At 52.3% G+C, this 17,423-nt stretch overlaps 8 protein-coding genes across 8 annotated transcripts; 3 read left to right on the forward strand and 5 right to left on the reverse strand.

Annotated features, from left to right (window-relative positions):
* Nucleotides 1-426: 426 nt before the first annotated feature.
* BBA_05652 (uncharacterized protein) lies at nt 427-1,416 on the reverse strand (the record flags this gene model as incomplete). The annotated part of the gene is made up of 1 exon (XM_008600749.1): nt 427-1,416. One exon carries the CDS (start codon nt 1,414-1,416, stop codon nt 427-429), a length of 990 nt encoding a protein of 329 aa, XP_008598971.1.
* A 1,041-nt stretch (nt 1,417-2,457) lies between these two features.
* On the reverse strand, nt 2,458-4,092 carry BBA_05653 (major facilitator superfamily transporter; the record flags this gene model as incomplete). Its single annotated transcript, XM_008600750.1, has 3 exons — nt 2,458-3,749; nt 3,808-3,932; nt 3,992-4,092. The coding sequence occupies 3 exons, from the start codon at nt 4,090-4,092 to the stop codon at nt 2,458-2,460; spliced, it is 1,518 nt and encodes a 505-aa protein (XP_008598972.1).
* Nucleotides 4,093-6,895: 2,803 nt separating this feature from the next.
* On the reverse strand, nt 6,896-7,420 carry BBA_05654 (OsmC-like protein; the record flags this gene model as incomplete). The annotated part of the gene is made up of 1 exon (XM_008600751.1): nt 6,896-7,420. The coding sequence occupies one exon, from the start codon at nt 7,418-7,420 to the stop codon at nt 6,896-6,898; it is 525 nt and encodes a 174-aa protein (XP_008598973.1).
* A 1,469-nt stretch (nt 7,421-8,889) lies between these two features.
* On the forward strand, nt 8,890-9,283 carry BBA_05655 (mucin-like protein; the record flags this gene model as incomplete). The annotated part of the gene is made up of 2 exons (XM_008600752.1): nt 8,890-8,950; nt 9,006-9,283. 2 exons carry the CDS (start codon nt 8,890-8,892, stop codon nt 9,281-9,283), a joined length of 339 nt encoding a protein of 112 aa, XP_008598974.1.
* Nucleotides 9,284-10,147: 864 nt separating this feature from the next.
* Nucleotides 10,148-11,815, forward strand: BBA_05656 (GDP/GTP exchange factor; the record flags this gene model as incomplete). Its single annotated transcript, XM_008600753.1, has 1 exon — nt 10,148-11,815. One exon carries the CDS (start codon nt 10,148-10,150, stop codon nt 11,813-11,815), a length of 1,668 nt encoding a protein of 555 aa, XP_008598975.1.
* Nucleotides 11,816-12,638: 823 nt separating this feature from the next.
* On the reverse strand, nt 12,639-13,678 carry BBA_05657 (Yip1 domain-containing protein; the record flags this gene model as incomplete). Its single annotated transcript, XM_008600754.1, has 2 exons — nt 12,639-13,244; nt 13,301-13,678. The coding sequence occupies 2 exons, from the start codon at nt 13,676-13,678 to the stop codon at nt 12,639-12,641; spliced, it is 984 nt and encodes a 327-aa protein (XP_008598976.1).
* A 561-nt stretch (nt 13,679-14,239) lies between these two features.
* BBA_05658 (uncharacterized protein) lies at nt 14,240-14,629 on the reverse strand (the record flags this gene model as incomplete). Its single annotated transcript, XM_008600755.1, has 2 exons — nt 14,240-14,455; nt 14,513-14,629. 2 exons carry the CDS (start codon nt 14,627-14,629, stop codon nt 14,240-14,242), a joined length of 333 nt encoding a protein of 110 aa, XP_008598977.1.
* A 440-nt stretch (nt 14,630-15,069) lies between these two features.
* Nucleotides 15,070-17,232, forward strand: BBA_05659 (Poly(A) RNA polymerase cid14; the record flags this gene model as incomplete). Its single annotated transcript, XM_008600756.1, has 2 exons — nt 15,070-16,731; nt 16,945-17,232. 2 exons carry the CDS (start codon nt 15,070-15,072, stop codon nt 17,230-17,232), a joined length of 1,950 nt encoding a protein of 649 aa, XP_008598978.1.
* Nucleotides 17,233-17,423: the final 191 nt, after the last annotated feature.

The raw sequence follows: 17,423 nt of genomic DNA on the forward strand, positions 1-17,423 counted from the left end.
GGCTTGTTTTGTTTTGTTTGTGGAAAAAAAAAGACGAGAACAGTTGATATCGGCGGAGACTTTTGTTTGTATGTTGTTTTTTGTGGTAATTGTAGTTGTGAGTGGTAGGCAGAGAGCAAGTCCCCTCCCCCTCCAACTCATGCCTGTGCGCACACCCAATTTGTGAGTGGAATTTGTGAGTAGATGTGTAGCGGAGCCAAGAAGAATGATTGTGAGTTGTTTTTGGTGGTCAGTTATTGGCATCCGCTGTGCAGTGTCTAGAGGTTGTCTGCAGATTTCTGTGGTAGGTTTGTATGCGGGTGCGCGCGCATGATGGGCGTCCTAGTTGTGTGTGGCGGACGCCTGTTGGATAGTTAGTTGCGGGGAAGAGGTAAGTTGCTCAGAGTTTTGTATGGTGCTCTGGCCGGATCGGTAGTCCATGTGGAATCAGGCCGATGAAGGGCCCAATTCGAACTTGTTTAGCTCGTCAAGTTTGGCAAAGGCGGCCTGGAGTTCTGCGTCCAGGCCGGTGATGCGGTGTTTAAGAGTGGTGACGGCGGCGGCACGTTGCTGTGCATCGCCGTCGTGTTCGCCGACGAGGTGCCGGACCTTGGCCTCGGCCTCGGCGACGTCGTCGTGCTTGCTGCTGTTTGTGGTATGGGCAGGCCCATTGGTAGTGAGAGGCTGAAGCTCGCGCAGGCGGACCATCAGCGTCATGACGCACTGGTGGTGGTAATTATGTCGCGCCGTCACAAAGGCGCAGTCCTGCTTGGCCTTTGCGAGCTCGGCTTCAAGAGAACAGATCTGTTCGTTCTTGCTCGCCTCCACAGCACGGAAGCGGAGGGCGTCAGCCCAGTTCACTTCGCGCTGCTCCTCACTTTTTGCTGCACTCCAGGCTTTCAGCTGTTCCTGCTGCATGGAAATAACCGTGAAAGCCTTGCTGTAGTAACCAATCTGGTTGTCGACATACTCGCGAAATCTGACAACTTTCTTGCGGTCAATGTTGGCCCGCCGGCAGGCCTGCTCAGTGACAGACCGTGCGTGCTGCATAAATTCGCGTTCTCCCTCGGAGAGTGCGATGAAGTAGCCATTTAATTCCTCGAGCTCCTGCTCTTGCTTGGAACACTGGCCTTTCAGAATTTGTCTCTCCCAAAAGAGGCGCACGTTGCGACACTGAAGATCTCTGACCTTCTTGCGCTCGTCTTCAAGCTTCTTGTGCTCATCAGCACACTTGTTGCAGTTGTTGAAGACGAGAGGGTCACGTATTCCGGGGCTGGGGGCCGCGACAGGCCGCGGTACTTCGGGCAAGAAGCTTGGCGAAGTAATAACGCCGCCCGGTGGCTCAGGGTAAGGCCGGTTGTAAGCTCCGGGGCTCTGGCGCGGGCTGGAGTCCCGAGGCCAAAAGCTGCTGAAAGGGGAGGAATTCGAGGAAGGCATACTAACAGAAGGAGTATGCCTGTGGGGGTTTTCAAGAGAGTACTTCTTGTTGGCGGGATGTGTGGAAGCAAAGTATCATGGGTGGTACTTTGAGTGGTCTTGATCTTGAAAGTAGTTTGGGGCAGTGAAGTGTGTAACTTGGAAAAGATGATGAAGACTTGACAGTGTGAAAAGATGTTGATGGGAATGTATGGGAGGGAATGCGAGAGAGGTAAGAGAAGTCACCTTCTCTCATGCCCAATAAACAATGGCAACACCTCTCTCGCAAAGCCCTCCCATCCCTGCAAAGGCCTCAAGTTTTGTGGCTAACTTTGACTTTTCCTTAACATTGAGAAATTGAACGGGAAAGTTTTGCGGCGGAATGAAAAGGAGGGATGGCGGTTTAAATAGGTGCAAGAGATGCAGGGTGTAACATGGAAGATTCCGACCGCATGTCGAGGCGTACACCCATGAATATTGAAGCCACCTGGAGTGACTCTTCACGAGTGAAAAGTTTGCTGGCCAAGTGAGACAAAAGATGTGTTACTCCCCAAGGTATGGCAATGGAGAGAAAAACCGTATCGAAATACGAAGTGTAACATGAACAAGTATGACAATGGGGTCAATGTTTATGGCTTCAGCGAATCAAGACTTCTTATGGGCCAGCTCTTCACAGAAGGGATTCACAGACCTGGTAGGACAATCAGCTGCAGTGGATGCCGAAAAGCGTAATGATACCGAGCACAAGTTTGCCATAAAAATTATGTCCCTGTTGGGAACTGGTCGTACATGGAGAGTGAAAAAGGCATCAGCGCTTGATGTGTTTGTGAATAAGCCCCTTGGTGGCCGAGATATTAAAATGGCGTCGCCACTTCAGCCACATGGGCTTATTCCAGCGACAAGATCTCTGTCATCGGGCCAATACAGTGTACGGTTGTAGATGATCATGCGGAGAAGAGGCGCCTCGCTGGGTCTGGATGATTAGAGGGCAATTGCACAACAGAGATTGCTGAAATTCCAAGGTCTCAGATAAGAGGTCTGATTTTCGAAATAAATATATCATTATAGTTTCCACAAAAATCCTGGATGAGTCCAATCCATGTCTTCGATCTCTTGCTGCGTCTTGCCTCGAAGCTTCTCGTCGATGTCGGCGCTTCGCCTCTTGTTATTATCAGCCTTTAGCCACAACAATGTGAGTGCGCTGATAATTAGGACGGTACTGGCTGCGGCCAGGTTCAGGCCATTGCCAATGCGATAATCAGGCGAGTCAAAGGGTAAGTACGACCAGCCGCTGATGAGACCGCCAATGTTGCCAAACATGACATTGGTGCCGATAGCGGCGCTGCGCGCAGTGTCACCCTCCACATTGGCGGATACCTGCGCGTTTGTGAGAGCACCAAGGGAGAATGCAGAGGAAGCAATGAGAAAGGTGGCACCATATCTCACGGATGGATCCTGGACGCCGAGGAACACAGCATAGCCAATCATGACGAGCGGGGCAGAGAGGATGAAGAATATTTGGCGTCGGTCGATGCGCCAACTGATGAGGGGAAACAGCACGGTGAAGAATGCTCCTACGACGTAAGGAGGCACTGTAAAGAGCTGCTTCTGTATCAGGCTCTTGTCCTGGTAGATTGTGGCGACAATGGTTGGGGCGAAAAAAGCAAGACCCTGCACAGTAATGTTGTTCAGTAGAAAGACAACTGCAGTACTCAGTGTGACTGGGTTCAGTATGCCACGCTTGAGCTTTTTCATGTCGATTCCATCCACTGCCTGCTTGCTGCCAACGCGTTCGGACTGGACCCTGGCTACGGCAAGCCTCTTCTCTTCTGGGCTAAGCCAGACGGCTGTTTCAGGGCGATCGGTGAGCGTGAGGAAAGCGATAATGCCAAGGCCAGTCGTGATAATGCCCTCGATGGCGAAAATCATGCGCCAGCTCTCCAAGCTCCCAAAGCTGTTCAGCTTGAGGATGGCAGTGGCCAAAAGTCCCCCGAAAGCGCCAGCGAGCGGTGCCATGACAATGTACAGGGACAGACGAAAGGCTAGCTCGGCTCGTCGGTACCAGCGGGAGAGATAGTACGCGGTACCGGGCATCATGCCAGCCTCGAATATGCCGAGAAGGAAGCGTACGCCGGCTGCCTGCGGCACCGTCTTGACAAAGGCAGTACCCACGGAAGAGATGCCGAACAGCACCGTCAAGAGCGGGATGAACCAGCCAGGGCCAATCCATTTGCACAAAATATTACAGGGGATCTCGAAGAGAATGTATGATATGTAAAAGATGGAGATGATCATGTTGTAGTCGTAGCCTTGCATGCCGAGGTCCCTGTCCATACCGGCAATCCTGGCATTACCTGCGAGATGTCAGCACGGGCATCGCAACGGTGAAACGTGATGCAAACGAGCACTCACCAAGGTTGGCGCGATCAATGAAACAGAACATATAGAGTATTGCGACAGTCGGCACTATAGCTAGATCGATTTTCAGTCGCAGCCGGCTTTCGAGCTTTGGATCAAAGTGCACAGAATCGCCATTGCTGGAGCCAAAGTTTATGTTAGGCCAAATCGAGTAGATGAGCATGTGCCAAGAACGTACTCTTCAACGGCCATGTTCACATGCTGAGAGACTGCGTGCGCAGGCGCACCTTTGAGGCTATCAGAGCCAGCGGCGGAGGAGTCGCGCTGATCTTGGTTCATCTTGTCGACGGCCAAAAAAAAATATGCTATGGATGGAAGGCCTTCGAGAGAGGCGGGGAGTCAATTAATATAGCTGCGGGCATGGCGGGTGGCCACCAGCACAGCCGTTCAGAAACAACGATGAGAAGAGATGGTGCAGAGATGAAGGCTAGCGAGCAAGATTCCCCAATGGCGATCCCTTGGGGGGGTGGCGAGGGGAGCGCGAGTCGACAGTGTGAAAAGTGAGGATATATTTGCGTCTGCAGCCTAGGGTCCTGGGGAACTGGGGTCCGGGGTCCTGGGCACGGTGGGATAATGCCTGTTAGGCTTTAGCGCACACTATGTAGAGTGGAGCTGACGGTTGCAGGGTTTCCCGCGTGGATCTTGCTTTCTACCGGCAAGGGTAGCTATTTCAAGTATGTAAAACTTGTTCGTATGTCGATGATAAATTAACGATCACCAACAAGATGTAAGTACTGCGCTGGTCTGCGTATCTATCGTTGATGTATTCATCTGCTATATCTTTCTGTAGGCTTCCACAGCTCTAGGGTGGCTGGGTGGTCATGACAGGTCGTAACAAGTTCTTGCGCTCCCCAGAGACCGTACCTTGTTACAGGCGGGGCTTTAGCGTGTATAGCATGGCGATGGGATCACCTCATCACCTCGATGCCCATTGTGGCCGTCGTAATTGGTCCAAGTAACGGATACCCCGAGATGGGCCAAGAATAAGACAAATCTCGAAATCGACTATCAAATGACTTTGTTATCTCCACTTCCTAGCTGTAGCCTGTAGGTGCCTGTTCGCGCGAGGGGTATTTTTCGACATAGCTATAATACCCTGTCACATAGAAAATGTCTTTTTGCTGTCTAGTGAGACTGCCAGAGCATCTGGCACGTGTAGGAGCTAACATAGATTTATTCTGACATATCTGAGCGACTTGACAGTGTTACTAGACGGCAAGGAGACATTACAAACGGGAGACGCTGTACGGAGTAGGGGCTATGTTAGAAAACACCAGACACGCAACCTTCGCGACGATACCAATAGAGTATGTTCTAGCCTCATGGTCCCTAGCAATTGGTGAATGAACATTTAACAGCACATGTCACATATTCGTCACGTAGCGGCGGTATCCCGCCCGCGCTAGTAGTAGTCTCCCTCATTTCTTTCGGCAAATTGCATCGGCAGAATGGCTTTGAAATCCGAATCGACGTTATTCTTTCGAGGTTTCACTTGATGAGTACCACCCTACACTCCCCAGGATGTGCATCCCGTCGGAAAATTGTTATGCAACTCAAACACCTTAAAAGAAGCAGTCTTGTTTCCAGAACATCTAATCTGTACACTGAGTCAGCTTGGCGGTCCTCATCTGTCTGAAGCGCAAGTGCTTCGTCAGCTTCACTGGCGAAATACGGCCCCCACGTCGCCAATGTGACCCTCCAAGAATGAAAGGACCAAGCTTGGCAACCAACAGCAAACTAGCACGGACTCTACTAAACGGCGTTGCAGATCAGGAAATGTCGAACCATGTCTGAATCGTGCATTTGCGTGGCCAGTACCGAGTATTGTTGGTGGCTTGGGCGGCACTTGCATGCCACAGCAACCAGTAAGGTGCTGTGACGCCAGCCACCAATCAGGAACCGAGAAGGGGAGAAGGTGCCCATTTTAGCCCCTATTTTCCACACCAATGCAGGTACCTTCTCCCCAGGACCTTTCTTCAAGAGTTAGACACAATACAATAGAATTACGTTGCCCAAAACCTTGTGCCTACCCGTCACACATATGTGCCTCTGATCAGCTAATCGTAAGCCCAGAGACTCATGCTGAAAATAGAAGCCACCCGCATGATGCTGGCAATTCACCTCGCTTAACTAGATCCGCCAAGCACAGCGCTGACGTACTGCCGCACAGGCATCTGGACTACCGACACACTGGCGAAGTGGTGTTCGACGTACCGACGAGCGATCGCAATGTCATTGTCCACTAACCGCCCTTCTCTTTCCTTTGGTCGCCCTGTTACCGCCAGAAGTTCTACATGTCAACAACAAGCTCGATTCAGTCTGCAACAAAGTGACTAAGTTCAGTGTGGCATTCTTCGACGGCCCTACGGAGACTTTTGATGCCTTGGTTGGCGCCGGAGGCATCTTTGGATCTGTTCGCAAATACGCTCTCCAAGATGGCGTTTCAGCCGACGCCACCACATCGCCTAGGCTCTGGGACCGCCAATATCTGGTGCCGTTCGAAATGCCGAACAGAGACTTGGCGCTGAGAACCTTAACGAAACAGTCGACGGTATGGGATTTCATCATGCACAACGTCCTGAATCGCGGCGAGACCGCATAGTGCGCCATATTCGGCATCGAGAATCATCAGTCAGAGGACTGCAGCCGGTCTGTGACACGCTCGATTCTTGAAGCGGTCCTTGTGTCTTGGCTCGATCGACCTATCGCGAGCCACATGGCGAGCCGTACGTCAGCGCTTGTACAGGCGGAAATGGTAATCGAGGATATTGCCAGTTCAAAAATTCGATCAAGTGCGACGGCCGTGCGTCTATAAAATCATTGACTGGAGCAAAGCCACGCGTATGTCTATGTGCTTTTAGGGCCCAGCCGCTTTGCTGATGCGGACGCCATGCGTGGTCTACTGGTGGAACGCTGGGTATGTCAAGAATTTTGACATTGCCGAAGAAACGGTCGAGGACGTGTCGCAACTCAGTGAGACGAAGCACTGTGAGACGATATGATGAGATGGCCGTAAAGACCTGTGGCTGTATTATGAGTACTTTCTGTCCCATTGACCGAAACACCATTTCTATATTATGATTTACAAGGACTCGACTTTGATGTTCGTGGAAATATTGCCCTGCGTCGCGCGGCTATACGGGCACGTTTTCTTGGTCTCCTCCACCAGCTTCTCCAGCTCCCCCTGCTCGACGCCCTTGACCTTGACGAGCATCTCGACCCGTAAGCCCAGATCCGCCTTCTTCAGGTCGCCCACCATGTGAACCGTCGTCTCGATGACGCTGTCCTCGGTCTTGGACGGCATCTTGATGCCAAGCTGCGAGGCGACCAGACCCATGGCCGACTGGAAGCACGCGCCATAGCCGGCCGCGAACAGCTCCTCCGGGTTGGTCTTGCCGGGGCCGCCGGGGCCACCGAGGCCCTTGGGCATGCCTAAGTCCATCTTGAGGCCCTCGCTTCCTTCGACGTGGCCATTGCGGGCGCCAATGGTTCGGGCGTGGGCAGAGTAGAGCACTGGCGCGTTGTCGGTGTTGAGAAAGCGGCGGGGAGCGGCGGCGGCGAGAGGCGCTCGGCGCAGAAGGGGGCGGATGACTCTCGATATGGACATGGTGAAGTGTGATTGTTACAAAGTGTCCTAATTTTCTGTTCGAAGCGCGGCCAGCTCATTCAAGTACCAAAATGCAGATGATAACTTTTCTACAAATCAAGGAGCGGCTGCCCGATTGTTGGTCTGTTTTATAGTGAGTGCATCATGACGTCAACGAGAGTCCCGATCCGCCGACAGGGAGGCAGCGATCGAAACAAGTCGCTGAGCAGACAGAGATCTAAATGAACCAATCGAAATATACCGATTCTCAGTCCACTATCACCATCGCGAATTGTGCGTCTGCAGATGCCTACACTTACACGGTGGTGTTTTGATTGTTTGGCCACGCCCCACCATACTGCAGAGAGATGCACGGTATCTCAAACCATTCTTACTGCGCATGCTGCGGGGATCCTTGGTTCGACCTCGTTCTTAAATCCAGTCTCGGCAAACGTTTTGAATTTACTGTTGAATCTGGCCCGTATTGGTCGCATTTTGAGGCGTGCTTGCGCAAGAGCCGCCATACGAAGGAAGCTGGGCTTCATTAATTGTCGGTCTGCTTTGCAGGTTTTGTCGGCCAAAAAGTGGAGAGAATCTGCTTTCAGCTAATCAAAAAACTCAGGCACAAGCAAAAAGCTAATCTAAGGACAGGTCATAACCTCAAATAACGCGCCCGTAAACAGCAGACGCAGAGAATTCTACAAAAATCGCAAAAGTCTAAGCTTTCATTCTCTCCTTTTTCAGAGCACCAGTTAGGGGCTAGTGGCTAAGATTAGTGATTAGTGGCTAGGGATCAGGGTTAATGGTTACAGACAGGGTCATGATATGTGTGTTAGGTACTTTGATGGCCCCGATTTACGGCTGACAAAACCTGTGCAATAGGCCGACAATCAACGTCGCCCAAGGCAGCTGGGTTGCTAGAGTTGCTAGAATGCATGCATCAACTCTTAAATTGATACGGAGTAGGCACTAGGTGGGATGCGGGATGATTCATCAAGGAACCGGAGGGGCTGCTGCCGTGTCCGGGATTACATCTTCCAGGGGTTCGCCTTATTATCGCAGGGCGCTCAGGTCGGATGTCGGGCGGTGCGGAGATGAAAGGGACCATATATTATGTGAATAAGCTAGATTGTTGCTGATGAGCGCCTACAAAAGGTGAGGAGTGATTCGCTGGGAGGTCGGCGCAGCGCATTGATCATGATCGCGTGGTTGCTTGGAAATATAAGGTTTGTGATTGGTCGACTGGATCCATAGGCTCATTGCAACCAATCACAACATCGCCAATAAGACCATCCAAAGTCAGCAACTCGGGCGATCGAAAGCCCTGTGGATCTTTGGTTTAGGTATAAAGACGTCACTGTCGAACTTGTAACATAGGGTCATTATATCAATCATACCAGAAACACATTCAGCCCTTTGCAACTTTCAATCTACCATCAACAACCGCTCTACTCCCGAGATTCTTCTCCTCGCAACTACCAACCTTCACAATGACTGCTTTCAAGGCCTCCACTTGCTGCCGCCAGGGCGACGCCAGCGCCTGTGCTTGTGGTATGTCGACCTGGCTCAATTCGATCTTCAACCCACAATACTAACTACTTTGCAGCCCAGCAAGCTACCTGCAGCTGCGGTCAACGCCCTGCTCTCCACTGCAACTGCGACAAGGCCGGCGCCGAAAACTCCATCCAGACCGGGGCTCGCTGCTCGTGCCGCGCGCGCCCTGCCGGTGAATGCACCTGCCAGCGCGCCGCCGCTGAAAACACTCGCCCTTCCGGTGCCACCTGCTCTTGCGGCCTCCGATCTGCCGACGCCTGCACCTGCGAGAAGGCCTCTGACGGCGGCTTCAACCCCGCCAACGAGATTGACTTCACTACGCGTAAATAGAGAAATGTGCACTTGCACTACAAATTTCATTTCGATTTGGACGTCTAGTTTGGGAGGGTTGGTACGGAGCATTGGCGTTTCAGGGCTGCTTTTTATTGAACGTGCAAGAAGGAACACTCAGACTGCTCTTGGACCTCACTCGACGGGCTCCCACAGTCGCACATGGGTTGGGCTTTTCAGCATTTACATACGGCGTGGGAACAACAGGCAAGGGTAAAACTAGGAACGGCATCAATACCCACAAGTAGCCATGTTTGGACGGCGCATCTCACAAAATAAATTAATCGTTTCACATCTGTTTTCTTCTACTCGAAGTGGAAATAGTGTGTTGGTTCAACGTGACGCCCGATGAATAAATACTCGGCAGCGGTTGGAAGCAATGTCTCGGATACAAGTTACACATCCGTTCACTGGCGTTCACCGCCCGGCGTTACGAGGCGATTCTGCCAGACACTAACAGCGAAAGTTGCGAGGGCGGTCAGAGCTTGGTCAGCCGCCCGGTGCAACATAAGCTGGACAACATTAAGCTCAAAAGCTCAAAAGTGGCGCCAGCTCCCAGCGCGCATTTTCGTCGTTCACAGCCCGCAAGAATCAAGCTTTCCAGCCTCCTTCCGTCAAGCGCGCCTTGACTTCCAGTTTTCTCTCTTTTCCCAACCTGGTCTTTACCTTGCTGACAGTTCATTCTACTTTCGCTCCATTTTTTGACCGCAAACCATTCCTTTTGACTTGCTTTTTCCTCTTCGTGCACACTCGGTCTTGTTGCTTGTTGTCTCGTCACCCGCCCCCCTCGAGACAAACTTTACCGGTCGAGCCTAGCCCACGGCCCCCTTTCTAGAGATATCTATTTCCCTTCCTTCCGTCAAGATGCCAGCTGCAAAGAAAGCGTCTGCATCCGCAGCCTCGACAAAAAAGCTCGCCGCCTCGACAAAAAAACCCGCCGCCTTGACAAAGTCCGCAGCCACGACGAAAAAGCCCGCCCAAAAGGTCGCGCCGGCAAAGACTGCTGCCAAGAAAAAGATGGAATCCGCACCGGAGCCCAATGGCAATGCCACCGCATCTAGAAAGCGTAAGGCTTCTGTTGAAGCGACCGCCGAAGTTGAGCGCACAAAGAAGGTCAAGTCGGAAACGCCCGCCCCCCGAACAATTGCCGTGCCCAAGCCCAAGAAGGCTTTCCCCGACATTGGCAAGATCATCAATGAGGTCCCTGATCAGGTTCTCGATGTCTACGTGTTTGGAGAGGGCACCTCGGGAGAACTCGGCCTGGGTAGTAAGAAGGTGAATGGCAAAAAGCCCATTGACGTGAAGCGACCACGTCTCAACGATAACCTTGACGCCAAGTCAGTAGGTGTGATTCAGATCGCGTGCGGTGGCATGCACGTTGCTGCCTTGACGCACGACCATAAAATCCTTACGTGGGGCGTCAATGATCAGGGCGCTCTTGGACGCGACACAACCTGGGATGGTGGCCTCAAGGACATGGACGGCAACGAATCCGACTCGGACGATGACGATGACGACACCGGCATCAACCCAAGTGAAAGTACCCCTACAGCCGTCGGGGAGGAGTTCTTTGCGCCCGGCACCAAGTTTGTTCAAATCGTCGCCAGCGACAGTGCCACCTTTGTCCTGACGCAAGACGGACGCGTCTACGGCTGGGGTACTTTCCGCTCCAGCGATGGTGTTCTTGGCTTTACGGAATCTATCAAGATTCAACTGCGTCCTATGCTCCTTCCAACCCTCAAGAACATCACCTCTCTTGCTGCCGGGTCCAACCATATCCTGGCGCTAGACACTAAGGGCAACGTTCTTGCATGGGGCTGCGGCCAGCAAAATCAGCTCGGCCGCCGCATTATTGAACGGAACAAGATGTCATCCCTCACCCCTCAGGGCATGGGGCTCCCCCGCGGCAAGATCTCCAAAATTGCTTGTGGTGGTTACCACAGCTTTGCCCTGGACAAAAACGGCAAACTCTGGGGCTGGGGCCTCAACAACTTTGGCGAAATCGGTGTTCAGTCGAACGCTGGCGAAGATGATGCAGTCATCCTCAAGCCCGCCAAGTTGACCGATCTCGATGACCATGTCATCACTGATATGGATGGTGGAGTTCACCATTCGCTTGCCTGCTCTGATCAGGGTAAGCTCTTCACCTGGGGCCGAGTCGATGGTTATCAGGTTGGGTTCGAGTTTGACGAATTAGAAAAGGAGGATGTTATCTTCGACGAGAGAGGCGCTCCCAGAATCCTGGTGAAGCCAACCGTCAATCCCGAGGTCTCGAACATCTGCGCTGTTACTGCGGGGACTGACAACAGCTTTGCCATTTCCAAGGACGGCAAGGCGTACTCGTGGGGTTTCTCCAGCAACTACCAGACTGGCCAGGGCACTATTGAGGATATCAAGACTCCTACCCAGATCGACAACACTGCTATCCGTGGAAAGCAGATCATTGGGGCTGGTGCCGGTGGCCAATTTTCCGTGCTCTTTGCCAAGGCTGAGGATCAGACCAATGACTCCAAGACGAACGGCGCTCACTAAAGCGCGGCAATCAGTTTGTCTATCGAACAAGAAAAGCGAGCATACAGCCGCATGTATAATCTGGGCATTTTCATCTTACTATGTCATTTTGCTGAATTGGATTTCATTGTTTTTGCGTTAGAATGCTTGGCAGATGCTGACGGCGAGAGAGCTGGTTCTCGTCCGCACAGTCACCTTTCTTAATCGCTTAGCCTGTTTGCCTTTTCTTATTGTTTATCTTACTTTGTGAACTCAGGGTCATGAGGTATTATTGTTCATGGGGAGGTGAAAGCACTGGGATGACGGAAAAGAAAACGAGTTCGGATGGGATGGTCTTTGCCACGAGATATGTTTGGGGCCGGCCCATACACACATAGAAAGATAACCAGAGTTGCATCTTTACATTGTTTCACTTAACCGTAACAGAAGATTGGGTAGACGGTTAATTTCATCACTAAGCGCTCAACTGTTGTTATAGTCATTCTCAAATGTATACTGATAAATTCTGAACATCCGAGTAATTGCAAAGTTATCTGACACGGCTATTACGGGAACACTGCAGAACAAGCTCTGATACTGCTACATGTATCCGCGGTTAAATCTTTGACATAAGGCGATTTTGATGTGTCTTCCTGCCGCTGTCTACCCAGCATCCCAACCCAAGCGTAATCGATTCCATTACAAAGAAAATTTTGCCCTCGCTATGCGCCCAAATGCAAAATTACACCGTGTATATCCCCTGCTATCGTAGTGCTCGAGATATTCGTCGACTCCGGAAAGGGTAGGGCAATAGCCGACTTTTCGCTCCCTATCATCTTCTCTTAACACGTGAGGAAAGAGGCTCTCAGGAATTGTTGAGCTTGGCCGCCGCGTTGGCGAGGGAACCGCTACCACGGCTGCTAAAGATGCCCATGATACCGAAACCGACGTAGAAGAGGGCGAGAGGGTAGGCGACGAGGGCACGCATGCCCTTCATGCGGCCGACGGCGCAGAACATGCCGCTGGCGCTGTAGGTGCTCCACATGATGGCGAAGCTGGTGACGATGATGCCGAGCGGGGTGTCCATGGGCATGACGACGCCAAACATGCTGGTAACGACGAGCGGCAGGAGGCAGTAGCCCAGAACGGACGCGGAGCGCGGAAATGTCAGCGTGGCTGAGAAGTGGCCGCCGTGCTGGGACGAACCTTGGCTGGGCGGGGGCGCCTCGCCGCCGTACGGGCCGTGGAAGGAGGAGGGGCCGTCGTCGCCAGCGGGAGACATAAGGGACAGGATCATGTGAAGTGACGTGGAGCCGAGGAGGGCGAGGCCGTAGATGTAGCCAAAGTGGACCTTGCCGGAGAAGAGCAGAAAGAAGCCAAAGAGGAGGAAGAAGAACATGGGGCCAAACAGGTCCGAGTCGTCCATGATGTGCTGGTCAATGTGTCGAAAGGGATTCAATACCGCCAGCGTCTGGCAAGTCGCAGATTAGTAGGACGAATCTCTCTCTCGTCGTCGCGAAGACGTACCTTGGATTGAATGTGACCAAAGTTGACGCCCAGCTCCTCCAGCAGCGGCGGCTCTCCGTCGTAGCCCTCTGTGGAAAAGGCTGCCAGCCAGCCGGTGCGCAAGCCGCCGTGCTCGCCCATGCGGCCCGAGACGCCCGCGCCGCCGAAGCCGCCCGATGAGAAGCCGTTTTGCGCGGCGCTGCCCCCAAAGCCCACGCTGCCGCCGACGCTGCCGCCCGTGAAGCCGTAGGCCGCCTGCTGGGGCGTCGCGGCGCCCGAGACGCCCACGCCCGGCGCATAGGTCGAGGGGTAGAACTGGAGATTTTGCGCGCCGCTGCTGCCGCCCGCGTCAGCGCCGTAAGGGGGAGCGGCGTTGCCCTGCCCGTAGTAGTTTGACATCGTGGTCGTTGCGGCTCGGTTGTGCGCGCTATGGATCGTGGGGTTGGTAGATGAAATGGGCTTGATCCGATCGATTGGGAGGAAGAGATTGGTGGAGGGTTGCTCGCTGGGGGCGGAAGCCGAGATGGAGATACGAGACACTGCTGCCACGGTGTCGAGGACAGCTTGCGAGTGTTGGACTCCTGAGCTTGCTGGTGGTGAATGTGGCCAACTAAGTTACCTACCTCCTACCTACCTAACTAGCGACCTCAGCTTCAAGACCCACATGCGCTCAAGTCGCTGCCTGTGAGGGACACGCTACACAGACCCGGTGGTTATGACAACTACCTGGCCTCAAATCGGAATCGACAGGTGCAATCAATATCAATATATCGTCACGCAGTGGACCGATTAATTCTCGCTCACCTCACATTTTTGTTTAGAAAACGCGAGGTACGACCAGTATCGATTTGCGAGTATCTTCGACTAGCTTCATTATAGCATCATACATTCTACTGAGTATCGCTCCAAAGTCTGTTAGGACATCCAAGCCGATAATTTGGCGTCACCCGACAATTCACTTTATTTGCGTTTAGCGGCCAGAGAAGCGGCAGTTGCTCTGGAGCTCGCAGAAAACTTGTCGTAATCCTGTGCCAGCTCAGGAAACGGTTTTAGAATCTCCATGACCTGGGCACGAAGCTCCGCAACACGTGCTTCATTATCTGGCTTGGACATGGCCGCTCCCAATTCGTGTGAGGTTTGCATTACTGTATCGAAATCTACTTTGCGGAGAGTAGACTGCAGCGTCATTCAGAGTCAGACAAGTAGATAGTGACTGGATCAAGACGTGCGAACCTGGCATTTCTGACCATAGCGGGCCACAAAGAACATTGTATCATTTGCATATTCCGGAACTCCAAGTAACGCGTCGTTGAAGTCATGCGCGCGCTTCGCGCCGTCATCAGTCGACATTTTCACGATGTTCGAGCTCTTGTCTCATGGCAGATTCCTTGTTGATGTTGCCAGTGAGGCGAGGTTGCGCCACGCGCACTTCCCACTGTGACCCACACACCTGGGCTGAAGGGTCTCACAAACTCCCTGATAAATCGTCCTACGTTGGCACGCTTTTGTCTAACTGTTCTTTCTTTTACTCATTGCAGAAAAATCCCTCAAAATCTGTGCAATAAGACTCTACTGCTCCAACTTCTGTATCAACGTCGCATATCGGCAGCGTGCCTTTCGCGTTGCAGACGAAAGAAAGATATCTTTGATGAGTCAGCAGTGATCAGCACTTACCTTTCCGATTTAGTGACTTTTTTTTTTCGGCGCCAAAATTTGTCGTCGTCAAGTCGCGAACAGTAAACGTTGTTTTATCCGTCACACACACTGTGCTGCAACGCAACAGGCTCAATATGCCGCGCAATCCTCCGAACCGCCGCGATGGCAACAGTCGCGGGTCGGATAATGGTCGTAGACCCCCAAGTAGTCGCTTTCGACCTCGCGACGAACAGTCGAGAAATGGCGACAGTTGGCGACCCGATAACTCATACCCCGATAGAAGCGGCCGCGGCGGTTCCAGGCTGAGAGCTAATAGTTATCGGCCTTCGCAGCCCAGCCGCTTCCATCCGCCACCTCAAGGTGATTTCACATTTCGTATGGATAAGCCTGCTGGTGTTGGCGAGTCTAGTATCGGTGGCTATGGCCACCGACGTGATGATCGGCGAGACCAGCGTCGTCCTCAAAGAGGTCGCTCAACCCGGCGATGGCAGCCTCCACCCCCTCCATCCGAGCGTGCGCTGATATCCGGCGCAACCCTGAATTTGCCCGAGGAGCGAGTCGACGGTGTCGATGGGCCCAATAAGTTCCGCGACCTGGACGAGCTCTCAGACGATGATGAACTTGCCATGGACATATCATCTCACTCTGAAGATGAAGATGAGGGAACATCGGCGAAAAGACAGCGCACAGACGCAGCCGAGGAGAGTGGTGCAGAGGTGCCCAAGTGGTCCAATCCAGATCCCTATACTGCACTGCCTTGTCCTGATGACACAACCAAGAAGAAGCGTGACGTCGTCAAGTTGATTCGCAAAGCCCGTATGGAGGGGAAGGAACTAGCAGGCACGCCGTCACAGGCTGAAGACTTCTTGTCCTTTGACCCAACCGATGATGAAGATGAAACTAGCGAGGAATCTGAATCTGAAGCCGAGGCAGATTATGAGCCACCGCCACCTGCTCTGCCTACCGAGCCAGCGTCTGCGAAGAGTGCTTTGTCACAATCACTACCGCCTCGGCCGCCGGCACCCCAAGCTAATCCCTCGGGTAGCACTTCTGACCCTCTAGGATCGCGAAAGCGAACTATTGATGATGAGATCAAGCCACCCAACTACGGGCAATTCAAGAAAGTGGGCGCGAAACCTGCCAAAGGTTCCGTCGCCTCTTCGTGGCTGACGAAGAGAGGTGAAGACCCTTGTCCTTGGGCGACGGTAGATCACACTAAAACATCGGATATGGCGTTTCGCCTTCACAAGGAAGTCATAGATTTCTATGAATACGTCCGACCGCGACAGTTTGAGCAACGCATTCGAGATAATCTCGTCGACAATCTGAAACAGGCCATGAAACGAGAAGGAAGAAATTTTGCCAGTGCGCACGTCTTTCCATTCGGCTCATTCATGTCAGGTTTATATCTTCCCACCGCGGATATGGATATTGTTGTCTGTTCTGCGAGCTTTATGCGAGGCGGGCCGGCAACCTACCTTGGTGCCAAGAGTTGGCTGTACAAGTTTCAAAAGTTCTTGGTCGCTCAGAGAGTGGCTGACGCCGATGCAATCCAAGTCATCGCACATGCACGCATACCTCTGGTCAAATATGTCGACAAAATGACTGGTTTGAGAGTGGATATCTCGTTTGAAAACCTTGGCGGTGTAAATGCCATTGAAACCTTTGTCAAGTGGAAGCAGCTATACCCCGCCATGCCTATCCTCGTCACTGTCATCAAGCACTATCTGCTTATGCGCGGCTTGAATGAACCAGTAAATGGTGGCATCGGTGGATTTTCCGTCATTTGCTTAGTGGTAAGCATGTTGCAATTACTGCCGCAGGTTCAAAGTCGAAGTCTTGTGCCCGAACATCATCTGGGAGAGATGTTGCTGGAATTCTTTTATCTTTATGGACATCAATTCGATCACGAGGTGAATGCTATATCTCTCACGGAGCCAGTTGGCTATATCAGAAAGGCAAGTATCTATCAGACCATATCACTGGAACCAAGGCTAACATTTGAATAGTCCGCCGTCCGCTCATTTACCTACAAGAGCACCGACAGGCTTTCAATCATTGATCCAAACAACTCTGAAAACGACATTTCTGGTGGCTCCTCGAATGCAGTCACTATTCTTGCACGCTTCGGCGACACATACGACCATCTACGTCAAAGAATGAAAGAAGTCGCAAAGGACCCGTCCTGCGGCGGCATACTCGACGTTATTATGAAGGGCGACTACTCCTCCTTTCAAATGCAGCGAGATTTTCTCAAGAAGGTTCACGAACAGTTCCTCGGTCCTTGCTCAGACTGAACGAGCAGACCAGAAATTTACGACTTTGCTTCACTGTACAACTATTCACGCTGCAACTTAAGCAACAGGAGCTGACCAGCAGCTAATACTAGACACGGCTTAGGTTTGGTACGGTTATCAAAACCAGGAGTAAGGAAAGGAGACTAGGCGCTCGGACGTTGTACTGTATTATTCGGATGCTGGCTTCTACT

This window comes from Beauveria bassiana, assembly GCF_000280675.1.
Source record: "Beauveria bassiana ARSEF 2860 unplaced genomic scaffold BBA_S00015, whole genome shotgun sequence".
In the NCBI taxonomy this organism is placed as follows: domain Eukaryota; kingdom Fungi; phylum Ascomycota; class Sordariomycetes; order Hypocreales; family Cordycipitaceae; genus Beauveria; species Beauveria bassiana.